The following is an 18,668-nucleotide window of genomic DNA, read 5'->3' on the forward strand; positions in this document are numbered from 1 at the left end:
GAACACAACAATACTGCGTACTGTTATTTATCGGTAAAATATCTGATGAGTGGGTGGTACCTACCCAGGCGGGCTTCAAAGAAATGGTAACATGTTGAATATGGTTAGATTAGCATTAATTACTTTATTAACAGAACTAATATATATTTACAAATCACATCAAATTTACCTCAACCCTGACCAAATTATATATTGTATAAATTTATAACCTCTTGTCAAAACCATATCTGTCTCTTTCCAACACATATAAATAAACCATTAGTGCGAAGAGCATGACCGATTATTTAATCATATTAAACAACTAAGGTACGAGCCTTACTTTTTGCATTAAATACATGTGACAAACAACGTGATAATCTAAGGACAATATTGAAGATAATAAAATAATTTGCCAATTCTAAACATTCTAAAGGCACGAAATTGATTTCGTCGAAGGAAATTGATAAGAAACACCGTCACTCCGATACTTGTCACACGATTAAACAGTCGATTTAAACATAATACACGTGAATGTTTAGTGTGGTGTTATTATTTATTTGTTTATGTAATCAATGCGGTAACACAATATGTCTACGTCTAGAGGTATGTTTTTATTGTTTTAGTGTTATTTATAAGTTAGAAGTCTTATCGTAAATAGTGTTCACTAACCATAGTGATAATTTAAGTTTATGAATGTTTATTATTATATATATATATATATTTATATATATGTGGTACTAGCGACCCGCCCCAGCCTCGTGGTGTAATTCTAATACCAAATATACTACAGAATTTGTTTATTTACGACATCAAATAAGATACTTTTAAAATTCACTTTCAAACGTCAGTTTCTTTGGTATATTTTCCATGTATTATACACAAAAACCTTCCTTTCGAATTACGCTATATATTAAAAAAAAACTCTTCAAAATTGTGTAATTTTAAAGATCTAGGCAGACATAGGGACAGACAACGGTAAGCGACTTTGTTTTATACTATGTAAAGAAGAAGTTCCCACAGATAGGGTTGATTGTAATCTGCAAGGTTCATCAATAATTCCACCATGCTCCAATGCAGGTACCCTGTAGGCAGGGAGTACATGTAGCCGAATTTATAGCGGCAAGTGCATCCTCGCGATATTTTCCATCATAGTCGCATAGGGGATGTATACTTTAAAATACTAATACTATTATAATATATAAGTAATAAGTAGTAGTGGCCTGACTTCGCTCGCGTGTTAGATTGTTGAATGTCATATGTTATGCAAAAAAGTAGGCTATGTCCTTTCTTGAGTTCTTGAGTTCATATTTGCTTCATACAAAATTTCACCAAAATAAGTAGTTACAGTTGCAGAGACAGATAGGCAGACAGGCTTTCATATTTGATCGCAATTGTTTGTCGCGAAATTGGACCCTGAACTTTCTTAGCGGCACATGGATCAATGGAGACTTTTGGAATTCTGTTTACAAAAGGAAACCTTCCTTTTCCATTATTTTTCCGAAATTCAATCTTTATTTCTTCTATATTCACTGGAAGATATAGATACGAAAAGGAAAGATAAACTATAACACCCATTTTGTACTTTACTCACATTCACGGTAAAAAAGTAAAGTAAAGTAACAGCCTGTAAATTTCCCGCTGCTGGGATAAGGTCTCCCCTTCCATTAAGAGAGGGTTTGGAGCATATTCCACCACGCTGTTCAAATGCGGGTTTGCGGAATGCACATATGGCAGAATTTCATTGAAATTAGACACATGCAGATGTTCCTCCTCGCAATGTTTTCCTTCACCGAACACGAGATGAATTATAAACAAAAATTAAGCACATATATATAGTGGTGCTTGCCTGGGTTTGAACTCGAAATCATCGGTTAAGATGCGCGCGTTCTAACCACTTGGCCATCTCAGAATATCCTATCTTGTAATATGTGAGGGACATCTCTATCGATGCTCCCCTCCTTAACTGATATGTTTCCCGATTATGAATTATCGTTATAGCGATCGCGATCGTAATCATATCGATACCTAATACAAACAATATACCTGCACCATACCAGTGCATGTATATAGTTTTTATATACCTGTTGACTTACAATCAGGATATATTAATTAAAATAATTGTATTTAACTAACATGACTTTGTATTTTTTAAATGTTTAAAAATAGTAACTACTGAGTTTCTTGACGGTTCTTCTCGGTAGAATCTACTTTCCGAAACGGTGGTAGCTTGACTTAATTGTAAAATGACGATTCAAAAGTGCTTGTAAAAGTCTACTTGAATAAAGTTTATTTTGATTATGATTGGTAAGTTACTTTTATCTAAGGTTTTAAGTCATCAGCATCATCATCAACCCAGGTTTGTCCACTGCTGGACATAGGCCTCTCCAAGTGCACGCCACTGTGGTCTTTCTGTAGCTACTCGCATCCAGCTTCTGCCGTGTTGCGTAAATCGTCATGTAATCAGTGTACCACCATTATCACAGTTTAAATCTACGACTAAAAGCCGTAAAGCAATTACGCCCATCTTAGAAATAGTATAAAATGTACAAAAAAAAATCTTGAGTTCATTGGTGTTTAAAAGATACACTGTGAATACATTATGTATTAGATTTATTTGTGTTATAAGTGTTGTTATTATTTAAGTGTCACAAGAGAAATATAAACGTTGCTATTGATGTATAGAACTGAGATGGCCCAGTGATTAGAACGCGTGCATCTTAACCGATGATTTCGGGTTCTTAATTATATTATTATATGTGCTTAATTTGTGTTTATAATTCATCTCGTGCTCGGCGGTGAAAGCAAACATCGTCACGAAACCTGCATGTGCCTAATTTCATCGAAATTCTGCCACATGTGCATTTCACCAACCCGCATTCGAACAGCGAGGTGGAATATGTTCCAAACCCTCTCCTTAATGGGGAAGCAGGCCTTAGCCCAGCAGTGGGAAATTTACAGGCTGTTAGTGTTTGATGTTTTCCTAGTACTTAAAATTCAGTTCGACCCACTGGGCCTCGGAATATTTCCAGTGACGTCATCAGCAAATTATACATACAGTATTGAATATTTATTAATGCTATAAATTTTGATCGCACCTTCATTCTCATTGTAACTCGGGTACAATGACTTCAATCTGTTTATTCTTTAAAATTATATCAATATTTGAGTTAAATCCTGTTGACTTCCAACCAGGATAATATATTAATTTAAATAATTGTATTTAACTAACTTGACTTTGTATTTTTTAAAAAGTTAAAAAAGAGTAACTACTGAGTTCCTTGCCGGTTCTTCTCGGTAGAATCTACTTTCCGAACCGGTGGTAGCTTCACTTAATTGTAAAATGACGATTCAAAAGTGCTTGTAAGGGCCTACTTAAATAAAGTTTATTTTGATTTGATTTGATGTATAAATATCGTATGTAGTCCATTATATGACGACAAGTCTTGGGATCAAATCCTGCATCGGACAAAAGAATTAAATTCTTATTACTCAAATTTGGAATCCGGAATCTGGAAAATGTGTCACTTGCCCAGAATTGATCGCGCAATCCGTTAACATTCAAACGATGTATAGATCTCAAATGTAGATTCTAATAAAAACCGATAAGAAACTGAGTAACAGTTTTTTGTAAGGGAAATACTTATTAAACCGTCATCTCTCTCATATCCTTTGATCTACACCGTTGTGTGAAAGAGACAGCTATAAAGTCGCAAATTGTTTGCTATTTTTATGAAGCCGTATCCAATTTTTTTTTTTAATAAAGAAGTAATTCCAATTTTTATTCTTTTTCATGATAACTTAATAATAATCAGGCTAGCTATACAAAAATGAATCTTATACCTATTGATATAATGCTTAGATCATTTACGTAAGCCAGTGACTAATGATATGATTTCGTGTAGTTTCTCCCGCGCATCTAACCTTCGCTAGAGCAAATATTTACTTCCGATATAGTCACGCGATAACTATAAACAGGTATTCCATAATATTTTAAAAAAACATACAGTTAAAATCACTTCGTAACATTTTCAACAACAGTTCAATCATGAGCAGTGTGAAAAATACGAGTGTTTTATTGTGATTCTCGATAACATTAAAAAAATAATATATAGAGATATGTAAGTTATATGTTGTGAAGTTCAATTATGTGGAAAGGATTCCCAAGTTTATGTCTGAAAGGTAATGCTCTATAATATGTATGTAATTAACAAATTAGGTTTAGTATTGTTAGGTTACTTCAGTTGTCAAGTTACGACTTTACTTGGTGATAGGGCATTGTGCAAGTCCGTCTGGGTAGGTACCACCCACTCATCAGTTATTCTACCGCCAAATAACAGTGCTCGGTATTGTTGTGTTCCGGTTTGAAAGGTGAGTGGCCAATGTAACTACAGACACAAGGGACATAACATCTTAGTTCCCAAGGTTGGTGGCACATTGACGATGTAAAGAATAGTTAATATTTCATACAGTGTCATTGTCTATGGGTGATGATGACCACTTACCACCAGGTGGCCCATATGCTCGTCCGCCAACCTATATCATAAAAAAAAAATCAGTAAAATGTCTGGAGTGTAGACGTTATTGATTACAATTTATCGTAAAGCGCGTAAGGCTTGTTATTTTTCGTTGGATTTCCCATCGCATTGATTATGAGAATGTGGGTATAGATAATGCACTAAAAATCATGGTTTACTTGGTGGTAGTTGTGCAAACCCGTCTGGGTAGCTACTAATCATCAGATATTCTACTGCCAAACAACATTACTTGGTATTGTTGTGTTCCGGTTTGAAGGGTGAGTGAGCCAGTGTAACTACAGGCACAAGGAATCTTAGTTCCCAAAGTTGGTGGTGAATTGGCGATGAACGGAATGCTTAATGTCTGCTACAGCGCCATTATTTGTGGGCGGTGTTGACCACTTACCATCAGGTGGCCCATATGCTCGCCCGCCAACGAATAGCATAAAAAATATGGATTTAGAAAATCTGCCTTAATTATACGATCTCCTTGGTCGAGTAGTGTGTATACCGGTTTTCATGGGTACACCACTTCTTCCTCTCGATTTTTAATCGTGAAAGAATAACGCTGAAACGAATTTGGTGAAATTTATTATGAAACCCTAAAGCACGAGCGAAGACACGAGTGTGTTTTGAAGCATTACCAAAAATCGATAAAATTATTCGGTTAATATTTTGATTGATTTTAAACGATTATTAAAAACCAATAAGAACCAAGAACATCGTTCTACATTTGTTCTCCAAATTTAATGAAAAAAGTGAATGTAATGTATATCGTATTTAATAACCTCAACTTTGAAATATGAGTAATATTTGCACATATATGATTGATAAATGTTTATTATTTCGTTAATACATATTGTACAATATAATATTGCATGGTCAGATTACCCGTTAATAGTAGAACAATAGCCAAGATAATTTTGAATCTTAAAAAATATATCGATTTCATCTGACAGCTAACTAAAACCGCGCGTGCTCATTGGTTAAAACAAATCGCGCTCCTCTTTTTTCTGTTTCATACTTCCGTCCCTTTTCATGAAATCTGTTACAGTTTGCGAGAAAGTGAGAGGCAAGATGTTCATGACCATAATTGATATTATTTCAGATGTAGAGAAAGGTATACCAGAAGAAGATGAGAACTCCACGCCACTGCTGTGCCCCAAGGTCAGCGGCAGATTGCGACCGGTCAGACCACAGAAACCCCGCGTAAAAGACAATGGGACTTTGTGAGTATCGAAACTAATATGCTTTTAAAAATATCTTTTGAAGTGAAACTTCTCTAAAAGCAAAAAGGCATACAAATAATCTATTTGAATTGCACTTATAACTTTTAGTATACCTGGTACTTTATTGGACCAAAATTCTTATAATGAAACTGGTATAAATTGTCACGTTATAAAAGCTTTCTGCCCCTCCTAGGGGACTCCTTACCCTTCCTAAAGTTCCTGCCTTTGGAGACCTTTCCCTGTCTCTCTCTTTTATTTGACACGATGTCATATCACATCACATCATCATTATTTGTAAGAATCTCACTGAGCTGACATAATCCATATTGGTTAGAACACGTTTTAGAATACCTCTACTCATTCTTACAACAACAACAACATATGTAAATTCCCACTGTTGGGCTAAAGGCCTCCTCTCCCTTTGAGGAGAAGGTTTGGAACATATTCCACCACGCTGTTCCAATGCGGGTTAGTGGAATACACATGTGGCAGAATTTGTATGAAATTTGTCACATGCAGGTTTCCCCACGATGTTTGCCTTCACCGCTGAGCACGAGATGAATTATAAAGACAAATTAAGCACATGAATTAGCGGTGCTTGCCTGGGTTTGAACCCGCAATCATCGGTTAAGATGCATGCGTTCTTAACCACTGGGCCATCTCGACTCATTCCTATAAAATTATTATACATATATTAGTAAGAGCCGTGATGTCCTAGTAAACAGAGCGCGTGCATCTTAACCGAGAGTTGCCGGTTCAAACTCAACTTCACTGAATTTTCATTTGTGTTTATAATTCATCTCGTGTTCTGTGAAGGTAAACATCGTTTGAAACCTGCATGTGTTCAACGAAACTCTGCCATATGAGTATCCACTAACCAGCATTGTATCGTGGCGGAATAAACTCCGAACCTTCTATTCAAAGACTAGAGACAAGATTAGAGACTTGGAGACATGAGCCCAACAGTAGGAAAGTTAAAGGATGTTGATTTTCTTCATTTTTAAAGAATTTATTTATCAAAAAGAAAAACAAACTTTCAGACCACCCTCCCGTAATTCTCCTTTAAAAAAGCTGACATTGGAACCGCCGTCAGTGATATCGACACCGGACGACACGCCAGCCCCAGACACAGCCGAGTGGCCCAAGAAATGGAGACGAAGTGACAGGAGACTCAGGCGACTCAACACTGAGCTACTGGAAGCAATCGAGGCTCATAATGTGGAAGAAGTCGAAAGGTAAAAAAATACTATTGGACATTCTAACAAACAACAATACTTAGTATGTTTGTGTTCAGTGGATGGATGAATGGGCTGCATGATACTACGTATTCACCACACTGGCGTCTTTTAAATTTCTACCATTCCTAACATGGTAACTTTGCCACAAAGTTTGGCAACTAATATCTTCTGTCTCTTGTGCCTGTATTTACACTGGTTCTTTCAACCATCAAATCGGAACACTATAGTGCCATAAACCAACCCAAATCGACTTACACAATGCACCACCAAGTAGAGGTCAAATTAGAATGCCGATTTATATAGACGTTGGTGATCACTTACCCCCAGCTATAACATTTGCTCTCTAACCTATGTGTACACTGACCTAATTAGTATATAATAAATAATTCAGGTTGCTGAGAGCCGGCGCAAACGCAAACGCAACATGTCGTCTCGACCTGGTATCAGCGTGCCACATAGCAGCCCTAGAAGGAGGCGATGCCTTGGAACTTCTCGTCAAGTATGGTGCTGAGAAACATAGACACGATCGGCTTGGCCGAACACCGCTTCACTTAGCCGCTTATGCTGGTAACGCGAGGCAGATGGCGGTGCTATTGGATTTTCCTGAAGGTATGTCCATAAGTTTAAGAACAATTATGTCACGGGGTATAGTTCATACTTGAGACAAGAATCAGATAATTGTTATACTATAATTATATAATTGTATATAACCTCGTTAGTTATATAATAATATAATTGTATATAACCTACATAACATGCAATTCATCATTGTAATATGACGATTCAAAAGTTCTTTTATGAACCTATTTGAATACAGAATATTTTGATTTTAAAACCGCTTCCGAACTCAAAACACTACCTTATTTCGAAGGCTTATTCAACAGGAATGGATCTTTATTCTAAGTACATTAAATGCCATTCTAATCCTCAATTTGTAAATTAAAAACCAATAAAATGTTCAAAAATTTTGATCTGAAATAGAAGTCATAAAAGAAAAAGATGACTACAAAGTGTTTATTGAAAATTCACATCTTAATACGTATCACATTTTAAAATTTCTCATGATACTTATATTTAAACGCTTCAACCCATAGAAGTTATATCAACGTACGTGTCTGTCTGTATGCGTTCACGAATTGAAAACGCGTTTACGCCAGACAGACAAACACAACAGAAAACGATACATAACATGTATTCTAAAAACACAATAAGGCAGTTAGTTTGTACAGTACGACACAACTTAGATGTCGCATCGGCAAAATTCGTAAAACCGATCACATCCGAATTAAGTACGCTATCCCAAATTATCAAAATGTATTTCTCATTCGAATATGATCTTTACACAAACGTAATAACTTGTAATATCATATGATCTAATATATCCGTCAATTTGACGCGTCGATTTACATGCACTTGCTTTGTCTGACGCGCGAATCTATAGCTATTTCTATTGGTCGTGTAAATCGGCAGTAATCGGATTTATTTTCATTCCATTGCATTTTCCGATGTTACATCTAATTTGTGTCCTACTATACCTTTTTTGCCTTTACTTCAAAACGACTACAACAAAATGCATTATTTACACACGCATACAATTTATAATACAGAAGAAAATATTATGATTTTTAAGTACAGCAAAATATTTTTGGGAATGGCGGTAAATGTCTTCATGTGTTCATAATGTTTTCAACTGCGTCTCATGACGACGATCAAATGGAATTCGTGATCAGGCGCCACCACAGCCTCCGACTTCCTCGACACCAGACGCAAGACCACTAATTCATCTGTTACATCCTGCAAACATTGTAGACAAATTTAAGACGACATTGTTTGAATCTAACAAATCTTCGTCACGAAACAAATATCTAAAGTGATCTATTGGTACTGGTGGTCTCAGCTCTACCTAAATATAGAGCTGAGATGGCCCAGTGGTTAGAACGCGTGCATCTTAACCGATGATTGTGAGTTCAAACCCAGCAAGCACCACTGTTTATATGTGCTTAATTTGTGTTTATAATTCATCTCGTGCTCGGCGGTGAAGGAAAACATCGTAAGGAAACCTGCATATGTCTAATTTCATCGAAATTCTGCCACATGTGCATTACACCATCACTCCTTAATGGAAGATGAGGCCTTATCCCAGCAGTAGGAAATTTACTTTTTTTACCTAAATATATATAGATATATAAGTCGTCGATTTCGAATAATTATTAACTCAGATGATTTTGTTGTATCATTGGGGTGTGAAGACTGTGAAATAATAAGTCACGTGATCGAAATCGTTTAAAGGGGCAACTGTCACATTCTTTAAATTTTAGAGCGGTGAGCCCCAAGCTATATTTTATTAAAGAGAGCGATACAGTATGGACTTTCCAAGCGGGACCGCTGGGTCACGCAAATTTTATAATTACTGCTAAAATAACATAATTTATTCCTACATAAAATACAAGAATTGACATATTGTCATACTATATCTTTGTTATTTAATTGCCTAATACCTACGCCATGAACCGTGAACCAGAAGCTTCTCACCGTCTTATATTACATATATAGGTCCTGTGCCTGCCTGCCTATAATTAAATAAATATATAATTAAGTTAAATCTTACGATTTCTTTCAATGCATTGGATGCGTGATGTGACAAATTCCTCATATGGGTTGAGTACGTGGCCGCTGTCAAACTGTCCAGCGTTGTTGTTTCCGGAAAACCTACATCAGACGTTAAGATCAAATTGCATAATAATACTTTATTATTATCCACTAACGACCCGCCGCTTTGCACGTATGCAATACTGATAATATACTACAGACTTTTTTCTCTTTCTCTACTATATTGTCCATCTATTATATACAAAAACCTTCCTCTCGTATAACTTTGTCTATTAAAAAAAAACCGCATTAAAATCCGACTTTGTTTAATGCTAAGAGACTGAACTAATGTCAGTAGTCCTTCACTTAACATTATTACAAATTATACTAATTAATAAATTTGTTATTTACAAAAATAAATTAAAGCTCCATGGGAAATATGTTAAGTATTTGTGACGTACGGAATATAAAACTGCTAAATAGGATCTTTATTTCTTTTCAAGGTTTAACATAGCGTACTAACCTTCACAGTTAACTATGATTGAACCGACTACATTGCCGTTTTCGTTAATTCTCGTCATTGTGTTCGTCGCCAGCGGTCCCTTTGATAAAACAGAGAAATAGGTTTGTAAATTGGTGGTAGGGCTTTGTGCAAGCCCGTCTGGTTAGGTACCACCCCTACTCATCAGATATTCTACCGCCAAATAACAGTACTCAGTATTGTTGTGTTCCGGTTTGAAGGGTAAGTGAGCCAGTGTAACTACAGGCACGAGGGACATAATATCTTAGTTCCCAGGGTTGGTGGCACATTGACGATGTAAGGAATAGTTAATATTTCTTACAGCGTCATTGTCTATAGATGATAGTGACCACTTATCATCAGGTGGCCCATATGCTCGTCCGCCAACCTTTATCATAAAAAAACTTGTATATGTTACATTGATGCAAATTATGCATAAACATTTATACTGTCATGAAGAATATGATAAAATAAAAAAAAAACTGTTTAAGGGACTATTGCTGGATCTGTATCTTCTGTTTGAAGGTTTCCTTGTAAAGAGCTTCTGTTTAAGTGTGTGTTCTAATGTGAGATTTTTTCCACCAGAATGCTCGAGTGCCGTAAACACGTATTGATAATTTCATTTTTTTAATTATATTATTAGGTGATAACATCACAGATATAGCACGATACAACTTAAATGATGCATAGGGAAAAAATCGTAAAACCGATCACATACGAATTAAGTACGCTACCCTAAATTATCAATATTTATTTCTTATGTGAATATGATCTTTACACAAACGTAAAAACTTGTAATATTATGACCTAATATATTCGTCAATTTGATACGTCGATTTACATGCACTTACTTTCTCGGGTTACTAACTATTTCTAGTAGTTGTATGAATCGGTAGTAATCGGTTTGAATTAATGGCAATTTCTATAATGGCATAATATTATACAAACAATTTGCCATTATCGAAAGAAAGTGGACAAGAACAGAAAAGCTGTGAACAGATCGTTGGAAACAAGGAGAGCGACAGTATTAAGTTGTTTTGCAATTCGGCTTCTTAATTAAAGTGAAGGATAAAAGTTTTAGAGGCCAATAACGTTTTACAATTTAAAATTTACGACTCACTTAAACCACGAGATGCGTTACACTTTTAGGGATACTTACCATAAAATTCTGGGCTATTTCCATGATTTAGTGTAAGAAAGCTCTAAAAGACTTATAAAAGCTGCGGCTTTTATGAAAATTCTCCGTAATTTATGTAAATAAATGTATTCCTCTGCGTCAATCAAGTGTCAAAAATTAATCATAAAATTATGATTAATAACGTTCTAACATAGCCAGTCCTTTAATTATGGTAATCAGAGACATTCCTGATTAATTAAATGGTAGAATACGTCATTATTTACATCGATTTTTGTGTATCACTGAACATATATTAATAGAACATTTACCTGATGAAAAAAAACTAAAATTTCTCTGATGATTACATTATATACACTTTCTTCCTCGTTTTTCCGGTGGCTAGATATAACGCCGCAGATCACGAGGTGCAAGGTTCTAACCCCAAATCGAACCTTTAAAAAGTGACAAAATATTCCGTTAAAGATTTTCCCCAACAGTTTGAAATTTAAAAGTTGGTTTACTGCCGCAAGCACGTAAAAAATGTAGTCCTTCAACTATTTCCGGTCTTATAGATTTGCTGTATTAATTAAATATTTTTATTTTAGATATGCAAAGGCGCGTAGGCAGCGACGATATGTCATCAGAAGCTGAAGAAGACGTTAAGAAAATAAGCAAACTCACCAAAGAAATGGTCAATATGCGCTGTGACTTAGGCGATGTGGACATCGTACTACCCAAGGCCTGGAAGGACAACATCGATCACAATTGTATGGATATCAAAGGGACGGTGAGTTAACAATAATAACTATACAACAACAACGGACTGTAAATTTCCCACTGCTGGGCCTCCTTTCCCTTTGAGGAAAAGGTGCGGAACATATTCCACGACGCTGTTCCAATGCGGATTGGTGGAATGCACATGTGGGAGAATTTCTATGAAATTAGACACATGCAGGTTTCCTCACGATAATTTCCTTCGCAGCCGAGCACAAGATGAAATATAATATCTATGCCATAGTAAAATAAGCAGTTGGCAATTAACATTTTACCCAACATTTTGAACTTAAAATGAATCTTTACCTCTGGGTAAGCGATCATTACCAAGAGGTAAGGTATCATTAATCACTTATGAATGAGATGTTCCAAGTGTTACTGACTTACTCAATTTACAAACTGAAGCATAACAGTACTTTTATGTTAATAAGTATTGCTGTTTGGGACTAGATCATGATATTAGTGGGTGGTACCTACACATATTATCTGGCATATACAAAGCCTCTAAACATTCCTTATATATATCCTCCTCCTTTATTAACTACAAAAGTATTTTATTTTTTATTTATTTATTTGAATGGCACATCAACAGTACATACATTAAACACTTAAAACTAAACATATAAAACTAACACTTATCTGATGTATGTACCAATTACAGACGTACACAGCACTGCTGAAGATTACTGTCTAGCTGGTTAATAATAATACTTAACTTTTGAGATTACAAAAATATTACAAAAATAAAATAAAGATAGGTAACAAAAGAATTTTCAAATACAAAAATATTACGAAAAAAATACAGATAACAAGCAAAATAAACTAACTAACTACTTCAGCTAAAAAATAATTAAATAAAAATAAATTTCTAATTTCAGTTACCATTATTACAACCTGGCTGGACACCTCTCCACGTCGCCGCGTCCTGCGCCCGCAGACATTGTACTAGATTACTGTTAGCAGCTGGTGCTGACCCTAATGTTCTTGACCTCAAGGGCCAAAGCCCTTTGGACGTAGCTGGCCTAGCACACTATCACGATAAAGACATCAACCCTTCAAAGTAAATATATCTTGGAAAATTATAACTACAATATTCAGATTTACGTGAATTTCTGTAATAGAAACTATTTATATATTTTTAGTTTTACAGAGGTTGTCAAAATGCTTCTAAACGCTGGTAGCCAATTTAATAGCATGAAGGGCAGTGGTTTCGATGTGGATACACCTTTACATATCGCTGCTGAGTTAGGTAATATCGATTGCATTAAGGAACTCTTGGATGCTGGCGTATCAATAACATGTCTGAATTCTTCTGGACAAACGCCTTTACATGTGTGTGTCAAGAACGAATTGGAAGAACCATTGCAGGTATGTAAGAAATAATTTTAGGAACGTGAAAGTATTTAAGAATTTATAATAATAATTGTAACTTGGTTCCAGATTTTAGCCAATTATGCAACGAAGGATATTAATCCTTTAACAGCGATGGTAGATGTTAAAGACAAGGATGGATATACTGTTTTACAAGCAGCTGTCAGGGCAGCGTGGGTGCCAGGTGTATGCATCGCTTTAGAATCAGGAGCTGATGTAACGATGAAGGTAGTTTATTTTCTTATAACTTGATTTAAAGTTACATGTTTGAAATCATATAGTAAAAATTGAATTAAAAAATATCAATTAGCTTTATCTGTCTCGAGGCATTTATTTAAAGATTTTTATTGAACATTCTTATTTAGCTTCAGAAAAAATGTCTAATATATGCTCCGGATGCATTGTTAAATTTAATTTCTTTAAGTTAACTATTTTTATGCTTATTCTACGATCGTTATATTATTTTACGAATAATAACATCTTATTTTAATAATACAGGCAAATGATGGTGAAACTCCAATACATTCAGCTGCAACCCTTGGAAATTTAGATGTCCTTAATGAAATACTCAGTTTGGCAAAGCAGAAAAATTTCATTGATTATCAAAACGACGAAGGAGAGACACCTTTAATGAAAGCTATAGTAAATGGACATTTAAATTGTGTACAAGCTATCCTTAATGATGGAGCATCAATCAAAATAACTATGCCGGGTGATGTAAACGTATTACACATAGCAGCTGAATACGGACACATAGATATATTAAAATTTTTAATCGAATATGACGACAAAGCAACAGAGGAAATGATAAATGCTTTAACTTCTCCAGACAGAAGAGGATTTGGTCCAATACACTTCTCAGTATTTAATAACAATACTGAATGCTTAAATTACCTAATATCCAAAAATGCAGATATACGATTAAGAACAACATCGAGTCCTCATAAGTCATCGACCCCTTTACATTTAGCAGCGATGAAAAATTATGACGAAATAGCAAAAATTATTTTAAGCAATGACAGAACTACTCTTCATGAAGTTAATAGTCTTGGTTGGTATCCTTTGCACACTGCTGGTCACCATGGCAGTAGAGATCTCGTAACGCTACTTTTGCAAGAAGGAGCCGATCTGTCTGGATACACTGATGGCCCTAAGAAATATAGAAGAACAGCAATTGATATGATTATAAATAATATATCGAAACCGACAACGTTTTTCGAAGACGTTTTCGATTCTTATATTTCAGCGAATTCGAACAACTTTCAAGATTCGAAGTGCGAAGTAACTGTTGACTACAGGATATTAATGCCGACAATCTGTGAGATGGAACAAATGAAAGTAATAGAAGCTCTATTGAAAACTGGAAACAGATATGGACAAAGAAAACTTCTAGTACATCCTTTAGTGGAGAGTTTTCTCTATCTTAAATGGAAGGCGTTACTGCCATTCTTCTATACCATAATAGCTGTATATTCCCTCTTCGTGAGTTCGCTTACAATTTTTATTATAGGCGTATTCTTTTACAAGGACACAAATACAATACCACCCCCGTTTCTTAATCCCAATATATGGGGATATATAGTTTACACTACCATAGGTTTAATAATAATACAGGTGGGTTTAAGTACTATATGTTATAATTCTGAATTACAATTTGTCTTTAAATATATTTCTTTGTTTACAGGAGTTATTTTACATGAATATAAAAAGTACGAGATATTTTTTTCAACTAGAAACTTGGATCAAATTTTGGTCAATATGTTTATCGGCCGTTCTTCCGCTGACTTTTTTCTTTGTCCCATTGACAACAGCCGAATGGCCCAGACATGTGGCAACTTGCGCATTGCTGCTGTCATGGATAGAACTTATGTTCCTGTTATCGAGATTTCCAAATTGGGGATACTACGTACTTATGTTTGGGAAAGTTGCCGCAAATGTCATAAAGGTAATGTCACATTGTTATTTTTATTGTGTTATTTAGCTGATATTCAATTTATTGGTATTTACTATGTCCTCTACCCATAGGTTACTAATAAAAGAATGCGTTTTTTTTTTGTTTAATCTAATAACAATAAAAAAATCTAATTAGTAACGTATAATTACATTTCAGATTCTATTGACCTTTGCATTTTTAGTTATTGGATTCTCGCTAAGTTTCATGATACAATTCCATTCCGAAATACCATTCGATGGTCCTTGGGCTGCCATCGTCAAAACGATGGTCATGATGACGTCAGAATTTGATTACGCAGCTCTATTCGATAAAGAACACACCCAGGAACTAGCAACATCTTTAATTATTGTTAGACTGATTTTTGTAATATTCCTTATTTTGGCTGCAATCGTCTTGATGAATTTAATGGTCGGTGTTGCTGTCAATGACATTAACGATTTAGAAATCTTGGGTAACATTCGAAGACTCGCGAAACAAGTCGAATTTCTCGGTACATTAGATAACTTAGTATATAATAAATTCGTTGGTAAGATCCTACCAAATCGTTTGAGTAAAAGTATACGTAATAAAAGAAAAGTTATGGGCGTTATGTCCTTTTGTCCGGGAAAACCGAGATGGCGAATACACAAATCAATACCAACTCGCATAAGGAATGCTATCATGGACAAAGCACAGCAACAAAAGAAACAAATGGAAATGGAAACTAATATGGAATCGTTTAGAATGAAAATTGACGAAATGTATGAAGCTATAACTAAGAAGAAGGAAATTAAAGAAAAACCAGAAACAATTAGGAAAGAAGTTAGAGGATTACAAAAACTCAAATATGACGAAATAATGGATCGACTGAATAATCTAGACGATGGTGTTAATAAAGTAAAGGGCCAAGTTGCTGATTATATAGAAGAAACAAAATGTCCTATAGAAGAGATAAATGTGAAAATAGACCAAATGTCGTTAGAAATGGAAGAAATCAAACAATTCTTAAGCAGATTGGAGACAAAACTTGGCAACTTATAATTGTAATTTAAATTTAGAATAGATTAAAACCTAAGGCTTAATATTTATAAACATTGTTTATGACGTATGACATCTATTAGAACATCTAAAGTCCAAATCGTACGCAGAGACAACAAACAGCGTAATCAAGCTCTTGTTTACAACGAGCATATAGTTCAATATACATAGTTGTTATAAATTATTGTAATAATAAAAACAAATGTTATTTTATAATTATATGCTATTATTTTTATTTTTCTATGCCATCAATTAATATTATATTTTTAATAATTAATAAAAAATAAATTAAAATTAATTCTAGAACATTCTAGAACAATCATGATTCATCGATAGAATACATTTAAACTATTTATTCACTTCCATAAAATAACTATATATTGTTGTATTTATAAAATGCGATATATATTTTCTTATTTTATTTAATCGTAATTGAAAACCAACCTATCCGATACACTTACCTATAAATTATATCGTAGCGTCAGGAACTTCAAATATATTGATCAAATATTACTAAGACAGAAAGTTTCTGACACGATGGACTCTCATATATAATTCGAGGTCTCGGTCAGTTCTCTTAAGAGAACGTAGCGTCTATCTCACAATCGATTCCGAAGTTTTCATGTCTCTAGAACTAGGAGCATTTAAATTTTACATGACACCGCTGTATGTTCTAGAATTTACGAAACGTGAAACGATGAATTGTTAAAGGTTTATTTCGTTGAGTATTCTTGAAAATTCAGGGATCGTACGAAGTGTTTGTGTATTACAATTCCAAGACAAGACAGATCAATCGAATCAATGGAGTTAATTGTTTGTTTACACATTTCAGCCAATCAGGAGACAGAGAATTAGTGTACGTTTGCACGTATGCAAACAAGAATGTATTTAGTTCGTAAACTGACACAGATACGAAAGTCTGTGGAGATACAAATTTACTAAGTAAAAATACAGACGAATTGATAACCTCCTCCTTTTGGAAGTCGGTTGAAAAGGGATTCCTTACGATTCAAGTCCAAAGACTTTTATTTTATCGAATTATATCAGCTTAGCTGTTTGACATCATGCGCGTTTGAATTTAAAAAAAAAAAACAATTATTGTTGTAGCCTAAGTAATTCGTATTTACATCAGTTATCTACCAGTTCAAGTATCGTCAAAATCGGTCTAGTCGTTCCAAAGATTAATACAGGTCAAGATTTGTACAGGAACTATTTTTAATTAATATTTGTGTATATTTAAGCATTTATTGTTGTTAATTCTTATGTTGCCAAAGGGGTCTTGAAGATAGCCCAAAAATTTAATGGGTACCAATTATTTGGATTGAAGGAAATAAATACTCTTGTATTTATGTACATAAAAATGATTTGTTATATTGTTTCAGTTACACTTCGACGCCAATAGATCGATCTCAATTAAATCCAGACATATATGTATTGTTTTATATATAACGTTCTATATAGCCTGTCTATCCTAACTGGTCGTTAGTTAGTTCGTTAGTTCGACAGATGACAATTTGTGTACACGCAAGCACAATCTAGTTTTTTTAAACGGCTTTTGATAGTTATTTTATAAAACTAGATACGGTAAAACTATGGGACTATTTTTTAATGTATTTTACATGACTTGGTAAGTAATTGGGAATTAAAATATTATGGCAAATTAGTTTTGTTTTGTATTGATTAAGTGTACCTCAGGAACAAGGGACATACATCTTAGTATCTATGGTAGCGCATTGATGTTTTAAGGAATGGTTCATGTTTCTTATGGTGCCAATGATGATAAAGTCCTATGGGTCCCACATCTCATCAAGTTACCTATCTAGCCACCTACCTATTCAATAAAGAAAACTTCGTAAAAACTATACCATTTAAGAGAGCAAATATATTTTAGGTACTAATTTCCTAATTATCCAATAAGCCAAGTCTATCAGGGCCATGGTAGTTATATGGGCTCTCTTATCAAGCTTGAGAGTTAAAGGTCCTGTCATGTCTCACAGAAATTTTCGTACCATTTTATGTTTTTGCTAAGATATTTTTTAAGGAACTTCAGTGCGTAATAAAACCACAATTTCAATGGTTTTTCCGTAAGCTGTTTTGTTGATTGTATCAGATTGTCACGTTCAGATTGTTGTAGTATGTGTACTTGCATATGCGCCACACTCTTGCAAAATAATATATTAATCCAAAGTTAATTTAGTATTCTTAAAATGTTGCTGCCATAGCCGACAATTTCACTTAAAAGTTAAAAAAATACCTTCCAATGGTCATACTATATTACAAATATAGTAGTAAGAACGCGCCCAAAATGAAACTCTTCAAAATTCATTAATTATAAAGCATTAATAATAATAAACATCCTTGAATTT

At 34.4% G+C, this 18,668-nt stretch overlaps 1 protein-coding gene across 1 annotated transcript; it reads left to right on the top strand.

Moving 5' to 3' along the window:
* Nucleotides 1-450: 450 nt before the first annotated feature.
* Nucleotides 451-16,519, top strand: LOC124540074 (transient receptor potential channel pyrexia-like). Its single transcript, XM_047117487.1, has 11 exons — nt 451-582; nt 5,602-5,722; nt 6,763-6,957; nt 7,352-7,569; nt 11,792-11,973; nt 12,839-13,020; nt 13,103-13,328; nt 13,401-13,559; nt 13,830-14,945; nt 15,016-15,276; nt 15,442-16,519. The coding sequence occupies exons 1-11, from the start codon at nt 567-569 to the stop codon at nt 16,303-16,305; spliced, it is 3,540 nt and encodes a 1,179-aa protein (XP_046973443.1). The 5' UTR covers nt 451-566; the 3' UTR covers nt 16,306-16,519.
* The last annotated feature ends 2,149 nt before the right edge of the window (nt 16,520-18,668 follow it).

The sequence above is a fragment of the Vanessa cardui genome, chromosome 24, assembly GCF_905220365.1.
Source record: "Vanessa cardui chromosome 24, ilVanCard2.1, whole genome shotgun sequence".
NCBI lineage: Eukaryota > Metazoa > Arthropoda > Insecta > Lepidoptera > Nymphalidae > Vanessa > Vanessa cardui.